Source organism: Schistocerca nitens, chromosome 4 (assembly GCF_023898315.1).
Source record: "Schistocerca nitens isolate TAMUIC-IGC-003100 chromosome 4, iqSchNite1.1, whole genome shotgun sequence".
NCBI lineage: Eukaryota > Metazoa > Arthropoda > Insecta > Orthoptera > Acrididae > Schistocerca > Schistocerca nitens.
The window spans coordinates 440,952,320-440,963,192 of NC_064617.1; the positions used below are offsets into that span (position 1 = coordinate 440,952,320).

General features: G+C 45.3%; 1 protein-coding gene across 5 annotated transcripts; it reads right to left on the reverse strand.

Moving 5' to 3' along the window:
- Nucleotides 1–456: 456 nt before the first annotated feature.
- Nucleotides 457–8,531, reverse strand: LOC126251462 (balbiani ring protein 3-like). 5 transcript variants are annotated; one of them, XM_049951897.1, is made up of 4 exons: nt 8,504–8,531; nt 3,322–3,401; nt 2,558–3,143; nt 457–2,080 (listed from the first exon to the last, which is right to left on the reverse strand). In XM_049951897.1, the coding sequence occupies exons 1-4, from the start codon at nt 8,508–8,510 to the stop codon at nt 549–551; spliced, it is 2,205 nt and encodes a 734-aa protein (XP_049807854.1). In that variant the 5' UTR covers nt 8,511–8,531; the 3' UTR covers nt 457–548. The 5 variants fall into 5 exon arrangements, with proteins under 5 accessions (XP_049807854.1, XP_049807852.1, XP_049807853.1 ...); XM_049951895.1 differs by having other exon boundaries at nt 457–2,267; nt 2,508–3,143; XM_049951896.1 differs by having other exon boundaries at nt 457–1,793; nt 2,268–3,143.
- Nucleotides 8,532–10,873: the final 2,342 nt, after the last annotated feature.

Here is a 10,873-nt window from a genome sequence, read left to right on the forward strand (position 1 = left end):
TTATTAGTGTCAATCAGTGTATTACCTTATTATTAGACTGTGATGAAACTGTCTCGGCTCGTGTGACAATTTTATAATGAACTTATAAATTAAAAAATTAAATAAACAAACGAAGGCAGAGAACAAAAAGAGCCCTATTCATGTTAAATTACTGATCCTATGTGCCGCGGATCTGCGGAAACCATAGAGAAGGTACATCGGGAATGAAAACTCGATCATTGAATCTAACTTACCGAAGTAGAGCCTTCTGCCTCAACCCTGTCTACCACGACGAAGTAAGTCACCTAGAAAATGTCTTGTCCCATTGACAAAAAAGACAAATAAATTGTGCTAGTCTAAACTGCCTAGAAATAACGTTATGGAAGGAACTCTATTTTTCTCCCAGAATAGTACTAAATCTGGTACACGCCCGTGAGTAAATACAATATTACATAGTTTTCATCAATGAAAAGCCACTGAATGCGTCAAACAATTTATTTTATTCATAAAATAGTACCCCAAAGAAAAGTCAGCATGTGGTATCACAGAAAATAACAGCTTTTACAGATTCATTTCTTGGCTACAGAGCAGCCAGCAGACGCAGGGTAGTCACACACCTGAGCCTCAGCATTGTATTCGAGGCCAGGTGGGCAATCTTGCAGCACTGCAGTTCCATCGAGGTCGCACTTGTAGAAGGTACTGCAGTCATCAGGGTTTGGAAACTGCACGACATTTTCTGGGTCGGCGGGAGAGGGACATTCAGGTGGCGGAGTCTTCGAGTTTCCGGCTGGTATGCCCACGCTACCACTGTTACCAGAAGAGACGCTGCAGCCAGCAGATTCGGGGTAGTCACAATAATCTGCTTCGTCATTCCACTCGAGGCCATCTGGGCAGGGGATCAGCACGGGTATTCCATCGAGGCCGCACTTGTAGAAGGAGCTACAATCATCGGGGTTGGGGAAATGGACTACAACATTAGGGTCAGCAGGGTAGGGACATTCAGGTGGAGGAGTGTTTGATGTCCCAGCTGGTTTGCTTGCGCTGCCACTGTTACCAGAAGAGACGCTGCAGCCAGCAGATGCAGGGTAGTCACACACCTGAGCCTCAGCATTGTACTCGAGGCCTTCTGGACATGCGATCAGGACAGGTTCTCCGTCGAGGCTGCACTTGTAGAAGGTGCTGCAGTTGTCAGGATTGGGAAACTGTACAACATTTACTGGATCGGCGGGGAAGGGGCATTCGGGTGGAGGGGTATTTGACCTGGTGAGTTTGCTTGCACTGTCACTTTTACCAGAAGAGACGCTACAGCCAGCAGACGCAGGGTAGTCACACACCTGAGTCTCAGCATTGTATTCGAGGCCAGGTGGGCAATCTTGCAGCACTGCAGTTCCATCGAGGTCGCACTTGTAGAAGGTACTGCAGTCATCAGGGTTTGGAAACTGCACGACATTTTCTGGGTCGGCGGGAGAGGGACATTCAGGTGGCGGAGTCTTCGAGTTTCCGGCTGGTATGCCCACACTACCACTGTTACCAGAAGAGACGCTGCAGCCAGCAGATTCGGGGTAGTCACAATAATCTGCTTCGTCATTCCACTCGAGGCCATCTGGGCAGGGGATCAGCACAGGTATTCCATCGAGGCCGCACTTGTAGAAGGAGCTACAATCATCGGGGTTGGGGAAATGGACTACAACATTAGGGTCAGCAGGGTAGGGACATTCAGGTGGAGGAGTGTTTGATGTCCCAGCTGGTTTGCTTGCGCTGCCACTGTTACCAGAAGAGACGCTGCAGCCAGCAGATGCAGGGTAGTCACACACCTGAGCCTCAGCATTGTACTCGAGTCCTTCTGGACATGCGATCAGGACAGGTTCTCCGTCGAGGCTGCACTTGTAGAAGGTGCTGCAGTTGTCAGGATTGGGAAACTGTACAACATTTACTGGATCGGCGGGGAAGGGGCATTCAGGTGGAGGGGTATTTGACCTGGTGAGTTTGCCTGCACTGTCACTTTTACCAGAAGAGACGCTGCAGCCAGCAGACGCAGGGTAGTCACACACCTGAGCCTCAGCATTGTACTCGAGGCCTTCTGGACACGCGATCAGGACAGGTTCTCCTTCGAGGCTACACTTGTAGAAGGTGCTGCAGTTGTCAGGGTTGGGAAACTGTACAACATTTACTGGATCGGCGGGGAAGGGGCATTCAGGTGGAGGGGTATTTGACCTGGTTAGTTTGCTTGCGCTGCCACTTTTACCAGAAGAGACGCTGCAGCCAGCAGACGCAGGGTAGTCACACACCTGAGTCTCAGCATTGTATTCGAGGCCAGCTGGGCAATCTTGCAGCACTGCAGTTCCATCGAGGTCGCACTTGTAGAAGGTACTGCAGTCATCAGGGTTTGGAAACTGCACGACATTCTCTGGATCGGCGGGGAAGGGGCATTCAGGTGGCGGAGTATTTGACCTTCTTGTTAGTTTGCTTGCGCTGCCACTTTTACCAGAAGAGACGCTGCAGCCAGCAGACGCAGGGTAGTCACACACCTGAGCCTCAGCATTGTATTCTAGACCTTCTGGACACGCAATCAGGACAGGTTCTCCTTCGAGGCTACACTTGTAGAAGGTGCTGCAGTTGTCAGGGTTGGGAAACTGTACAACATTCACTGGATCGGCGGGAAAGGGACATTCAGGTGGAGGAGTATTAGAGTTACCGGCTGGTTTGCCCCCACTGCCACTGCCACCAGAAGAGACGCTGCAGCCGGCAGATTCGGGGTAGTCGCAGGCGTCTGCTTCGTCATTCCACTCGAGACCTGCTGGGCAGGGTATCAACACCGGTTTTCCATCGAGACCACACTTATAGAAGCTGCTGCAGTCCTCAGGATTGGGAAAATGGACAACAACATTTGGATCAGCAGGGTAAGGACATTCAGGTAAAGAAGAAGAGCCACTGGGTGTCTCATTGTTGGCTGATGTGCCCGCTCCGTCAGAAGAAGAGGATACTTCACACTTAGCATTCTCTGGGTAATCGCACTGGGCGGTTTTGCGGTTGAAGTGGAGTCCAGATGGGCAGGGCCGCACTAAGACGATGCCATCCCCAATGCATTGGTAGTACGTTGTGCAGTCGGTAGGGTTTACGAAGGGACCAGACGGGACTGAACAAGCCGGATAGTTGCCCTTCACCTGGAACGAAACAACTGTTATTACCATCCACGTGAAACCCTAGTGATTATAACACTTTATTTTATGCTGTGCTGCCTGAAAACGGCAATTTTACATTAACATTAGAAAAGCTTGTTTCGTAGCAGGAAGGTGTCATAAACGGGACGGACCCAGTATTGAAACTGTATTGGTGACGTACTTGCTTGTTAAGCGAGAGGTTCGTCCCATGAGCGGACGTCAGCAGCGCAGCGACGGACAGCACGGCGAGCAGCACATTTCCTGTGGAAGGATTTCCCACTGTTAGCAACGATAACTGACTGAAACAAATTTAGGTTTTTACCTTATGCAGCTGTCAAGGTAACTATAGAAATAATGTTGTTGCTGAAAACTGGGGACGTTGGTTGCGAAATATTTTGTTTGGAGAGTCTTTAGGCTATTCTCTAACTATTTTTCACATGTTTACTGTTTTCTTTTGCTATCGATTTCGAGGCAACTACGGCTTCATATTGAGGCAATTTAGCGATGTGATCAATGTGATGTACCGCCACGAGTGTGTATTGTTAATGTACAGCAGTGTCCTCCAGCGTGGTCAGACAAGAAAAAGTAGTAAGAGAACAGACTTTATTCCCCATAACATCTGTGAAAGTAGCTCTACAGAAACGGGTTGACGAAATAGTCAATGCAAATAATAATTTATAAAGTGACAAGAGCGAGAGGATGATACAAACTGTAGCTACGTCATATAATATGAAATTGCTTTACAGATTAATTAATTTTTTACCGGGTAGGAGAAGAAAGGGGTATGAACATGAAAGAAGATGGTCCATAACGTTTTTTAGCAGTATCTCTTACGGAACTACTCTGCTATCAAAACAGCGTCACGAAAACCTCTGTTGTTCTTTGAAGTTTCTGTGTCTCTTCTATCATTTATGCTTTGTTGACGTTTCAGATATAACAAAGAATCATTTAAGTGGCTCAGGGGCTACATTTGTGACTGATATACTTTGCTGGAAACATCATCCCTGATATCATCCAATTTATTTCATAGCTGAGTGGTTGCCTGGCGGAAAAACACGTGGGGAGCTGGGTTCAATTCCCGGCTGGGTCGGATATTTTCTCCACTCGGGGACTGGGTGTTGTGTAGTCTTTATCATCATTTCATCCTCACCGACACTCAAGTCCCAGAAGTGGCGTCAATTAAAAACACTTGCACCAGGTGGCCGGGCTCCATCCAGGTGAAGATCCTGGCGTAGCCCGATTATCATTATTATATACAATTAATTGAAATGAGTAAAGTAGCAATTTGTTGTCACAGTAGAACGGCCGCCAGAGGGTATTAGTGTTTTTCGGATTTAGTGTTGTTGCCAGATCTGGTAGGGTATAGAAGGGGTGTGAACAGCGTCAGATACTGGGCAATTACTGTAAAGGATACAGAGACACCATTATCAGCAGTTGACAGAGTTTCAGAGAGGCCTTATTTTGGCAACCATTTGGCTCGCTGGTCAAATCGTCTAATACCCAGATCGGTAGGACATTCATATGTGACAGTAATCTGATGTTGGCCTGCATGGGAACGTTAGGGCAGGCATACATAGACGACTCTGTCCTTGATATAGCCCCAGAAAAAAACGTCAAGGGGAGCAATGTCTGGAGAGCGGGTTGGCCAGGGTGTTGGACCGTGCCTTCCAATCCACTGATCCGGTCATTACTCCACTCTCCAGACATTACGCTCCTTGACTTTTTTTTCTGGGGCTATATCAAGTACAGTGTCTTCGTCTTGCTGATGTCGATGAACTGAAGGCTAGGATACAAGCTGCTCTGGGTACTGTGATAGAACACATGTTACAAAAACACTTGGCGGTAACTGGAATACCGCCTCGACATTCTCCGAGCTACCAAGGTAGCAGACGTTGAGGTTTACTAACGTAACTGGCCTTTCTTTTTTTTTTTTTTAAAAAAAAAAAAAAACAAACTTGTAACACTGACCTATGTAACGGCATCAAATGTAAATTATTATGTCAAACGGTTATTCTGTGATAAATTGTTATAATCAGGGCAAGACTTTGTGCTCACCCTGTATATAAATAACCTAGAAGATAACGTCGGAAATTCCATGAGGCTCTTCGCGGATGATGACATCGTATGCAGAGAAATCGCGACGGGCCAACTGTAGCGAAGTGCAGAAAGACCTGCGGAGGATCGACGCATGGTGCTGGTAGTGGCAGTTGACCCCACACACAAATGTAACTTAGTGCGAAAACATAGACAAAAAGATTCTTCATTGTATGATTACAAAACCGTAGAACAATCAGTTACTTCCATAAAATAATTTGGAGTACGAGCGAAGCGATTTGAAATGGAGCAACCACATAAAATTCAGCGCGAGTAAGGCAGATGCCAGACTGAGATTCATTCGAAGAATTCTCAGGAAATGTAGTCCATCAACAAACTTCGACCATTTCTCGAGTATTTATCGTCAGTGTTGGACTTGTACTAGACAGGACAGATAGAGGAAATAGAGAAGAACCAAAGGAGAGCTACGCGATTCGTCACACGTTCGTTTAGTAGTCACGAAAGCATCACAGGGGTGAGCGAACGACACCAATGGCAGAGAGGCGTTATGCATCACGATGTGGTTCGTTGTGAAATTTCCGAGAGTGTACATTCCTAGAAGAGTCATCAAATATATTGCTTTCTCCTAGGTATACCTCGCGAAAGGAACCACGAAGAAAAAATTAGAGAGATTCGGGCCCACACAGGGGCTTACTAACAACCGTCCTTTACAGGAACTATTCACGACTGGAACTGGAAATTGGGGACACAACGGTGGTGGCTTGTGGAGTATAGATGTACATTAGAAAGGTAATTAAGCTAGTGTTGCTTTTTCGTAATAGTTTCTTTGGGGTGAAAGATATCATGGCACAGGACACGAAGGCCCAAAGGTACCGACCGGCCGCCGTTCCATCCACAGCCCATAGGCGTCACTGGATGCGTATACGGAGGGGCATGTGGCCAGCACACCGCTCTCCCGGCCGTATGTCAGTTTCCGATACCGGAGCCACTACTTCTCAATCAAGTAGCTCCTCAGTTTGCCTCACAAGGGCACCACGCTTGCCAACAGCGCTCGGCAGACCGGATGGTCACCCATCCAAGTGCTAGCTCAACCCGACAGCGCTTAACTTTGCTGATCTGACGGAAACCGGTATTACCAATGCGGCAAGGCCGTTGGCCATGTCGGTACTTGGAAACGTCATAATTAAAAGGGTTCGGAAAAATATCAACAGCTTCTACTATATCACTGTCTTTCATTAATATAAATGGTCACATTACAGTTCCTTGAAGAGTTGATCAGATGAAAATGAAGAAATGAAAAATAAAGATCTTCTCAATAACCAAAAACAATCCAAATTAGTGTACCCAAAATATATATAACCATAGTCTTAAAACTGATTACGAGTGTCTACGAAAGCAAACTAAAGAATACTGACCGAAAGTTGGGCATTATTGGGAAGACCGTATTAAAGCTGGAGTGTAGATCAGATCAGAATTGAAGGCTTACTCCAAGAACCAGATGGTAATGATGACAATGAAGGTAACTCGCCATTTTCTGATTTTAGCTCACATATATTAATAGCATTTCAAGACCATTTGGAGACATCCGAAGAAAGGAACCGATACAGTGATGATGGTGACTACACTATGATTGTTGATTGAATGATTTACAGAACATTGTCAAGCATTTATTCTTCCGTAAAAGGAATGCAATTGTGTTCATTCTTTGACAGATCTCGCTGTGTCGAGGATACGAGGTATGGAATGAGCAATAAGGGAAACGAATTGTTGGTCCGTGAGAATAAGGACCAAAAAAGGTATAATTAACACTTTTGTAGAAATCCATGGCTCCATGTTTGGACCTGTTCTATTCTTACAATAGAACGTGAATGTAAACAACACATGTTTCCTAAGATCACCGAGACTCAGTTCTAAGCGGGAATTACCACTTAAGACAATGACACTCCAGGCACAGGGATTCCAGGCCAAAGACGTGTCTGGAGACTCCCTGGACAACGGTGGGATTCCAACCTGTCGCCCTCCACGCGGCCTGACAAACAGGAGTGATGATCTGGAGTCTGCCTTTTAGTGTTATGGGCAGGGCTCTACAATAATCTCGGGACTCTGACGATCTAACTCACCAATTGGACAGAATTTGGCACGATAAGCCTCAGGAGGACATCCAACAACTCTGTCAAGCAGTGCCGAACCGAGTAACTGCTTGCATAAAGGACAGATATGATCCAACGCGTTACAGACTTGGTAGGTTTGTGGAGCTCATTCTCTTGAATAAATCATCCTGGTTTTCTGAAATGGTAATCAATTGTTTGTTTGTACATGTACATCACATCTACCGATTTTCGTCCCATTCGGGGAATTCTTTCGTGATGCATCGTTTTCTTCTTTTTGTCTTAGACTGTATCTGTGAGTGATTTTGAAGTAGCGTAGCAATGAACTTTTTTAGAAGATAACAGTAATGGTCACAACCAAGAACTGAAAATTTACTTTTTACATTATATCGATGAGCATTAACAAAACCAAAACACAGATAATGGAATGTAGTCGAATTAATTCACATGATGCTGAGGGAATTAGATTAGGGAACGAGACACAGAGAGTATGATCAGTTTTAATATTTGGACAGAAAATAACTAGTGACGACCGAAGTAGAGGGGATATAAAAGGTAGGCTAGCAATGGCAAGAAAAGTGTCGTTGAAGAATAGAAATATGTTAAAATCGAATGTATATTTAAGTGTTAGGAAGTCTTTTGTGAAGGTATTTGGAGTGTACTCAAGTATGGAAGTGAAACAAGGACGACGAGTAGTTTGCACAAGAAGTAAATAGAGGCTTTTGAAATAAGCTGCTACAGAAGAATGTTGAAGATTAGATCGGTAGATCGTGAAATTAATGAGTAGGTAGTGAACGTAATTGTGGAGACAAGATATTTGTGGCACAACGTGGCTAAAAGAAGTGCGCGGTTGATAGGAGACATTCTGAGACATCGAGGGACCATCAGTTTAGTATTGGGGAAATATGGGGAGGGGATGTAAAATCGTAGATGGAGGCCAGTAGATGAATATAGTAAACAGGATGTAGGTTGCGGTAGTTGTTCATAGATAAAGAGGCTTACAAGAGATAGAGTAGAGCAGAGAGCTGTATCAAACCAATTCTCGGACTGAAGACCACAAAAATAACATCGATGTTTATAATGTCAAATTAATACACTTTTGGACCGATAACAATGGAACAGCAGTCCGTCTGTTTACAACCGCCTGGAATACCAAATTAGAAGTCCACATGGCTTGTGAATGCGTAAACTGCGCCTTACCTGCCATTGCTGCAGTGTTGCGGCTGGAGAACGTACCACACATTCAGACATTTGCTCTTATATACGTGTCGGGCGTGTACAGTGACGTAATTACTATGGCTGATAATCGCAATCTGCGACAATCGCCAGCAAAGGCCTGGGCTCGTGACACAGCGTTGGGCTTATCTTGCAGCAGGTGTTGACAACCTGCGACATGTAAGGCCACACCATGCTGAAGTGCGGGATATGATAAATCTGCTTGTCAAGCAGCGGTTGATACGTATCGAGACGATTCAGGATGCCGTCGATCGAGTTGCCCTTGCTGTCGGTGACTATCACAATTCAGCATTGGTCTCTCTCTCTCTGTTACATACTTATGTTTTTCGTTAATGTACCGCTGTTTGCACTAGGTTTACACACATAAACTACAAAGGGGCTACGTGGGTCACACCAAATACATGCATGTAGAGTTTAAGGTTATTACAAATGGCTGAAGCGGTTTCACCAATAAATCTTGTCTGTATTTTCCGGACAATAATGCAGAAAAATCGTTTTGTTGCAGTAGTTTCCGCTTTTCTTTCTCTAGAGAGTAAAGCACAGCAAACAATAAATTTGACGCAGACGCCAAGTAATCTTACGTCATGTCCAAAAGTCATTCGTATCAATCGGTTAAAGCAATGACAGACCGTTCAAACGAGGTTTCACAAACAGCACGTGTCAGTTACATGTGGTGTAGGTAGGTAATGTTTACAGTTCAGTGAGAGAGACCGAAAGCAAATCTGATCGTATGCGGGTAACTTTTGTACGTCGCATGCGGAAGTCAACGGACAGAGTGAGCGGAGAGGTGAACACCCTTCTGGACTGATGCGTAAAGGCGTAGCGTGTTTCCATAACACAACAGACACACATAACAGGGACTTTATCATCAATAATATATTCTCCTTCACTGTTTACAACAGTCTGTCAACGCAGGGATAATTATTCGATTCCGCGACTGAAAAAATTCCTTGATTTTGAGCCGAAGTATCGTCGAGACATGTTCAGAGAGCATATTCATCCGGAAAGGAAGTTCCTTGAAGGCTGTTCGATAGAGAGCGGGAAAGGAGAAAATCTGAGGGCACAAAATTAGGCGAATAAGGTGGGAGGGGAATGACTTCCCAACCCAACTCCTGGTAATGTGTTTAGTCAGTCTAGCAGAATGAGCGCGGGCGTTATCGTGGAGTAGCATCTGTCCACGCAGTATTCCTGGTCGCTGTTCTTGGACTGCGTCTGCAAGATTTCTCAGTTGTTGACAATAAATGTCAGCATTGATGATTACACCCTGGGGTAGCAATCCGTAGTACACCACACTGCCGCTGCTGCACCAGATACCTAACATTACCTCTTTGTGGATGTGCACAGGTGTTTGTAGGGGAAGTTGCTGCAAGATTTGGGCTCAATCATTCCTTTCTTTTACTTATGTTAGCTTAAAATCACCATATCTTGTCACCAGTAACGGTACAAGATAGGAATGGGCGCTGCTGGTCACAAGCCAATAGATGACGAGCAAGCAGAGATTCACATACGGCCACTCGCTGATTTATGTGATTTTGGCTTATTGTTAGAGCAAGCTGTATCCATGCACCCAATTTTTGAACATCCCCACTGCAAGAAAATTTCGCACGAGTGTGGAATGACCAGTTCGAAACACACTTGCCAATTCTCGAGTACAATGACGTCCATCATTGTGGATTAAAAAATGTTTAAACTATTTTCATCAAACCGCGAAGAACTTCCTGAATATGGTGAGTTATTAATGTCAAAACGATCCTCCTTAAAATGAGAAAACCATTTTCTTGCCGCGCTCTGTCCAATGGCATTATCCCCATACAGGGCGCAAATGTTTTTGGCTGCCTCCACTGCTGCCAACCCTCTACTGAACTCAACGAGAAGAATAAGGAAAAAATGCAAGAGAGCGTATGGGATCGTCGGCCGGAAGGCCCCATCCGGGGAAGTTCGGCCGCCAAGGGCAAGTCTTATTTCAGTCGGCGCCACATTGGGCGACTTGTGGGCCGCTGATGAGGATGAAATGAGGGCAACACAACACTCACTCCACGAGCGGAGATATATCTCTAACCCGGCCGGGAATCGAACCCGGGCCCGCTGCACGGGAGGCAAGCACGTTACCATCCAGCTAAGCAGACGGAAAATGATGCAATTTCTGCATTTGTCACGCCATTTTCTAGTGTCAACAGCTGCACTCACTATCAGCAAATGACAAAATGATAGTACGTAAACTCAAACAGCAACAGTAGACTACAAATAAAAGACAATCGATGAATAAACCCGCAACAACTGGAAAATCAACATGCAAAACGAAAACACTAGCAACTTGTGCAACCACATAATACG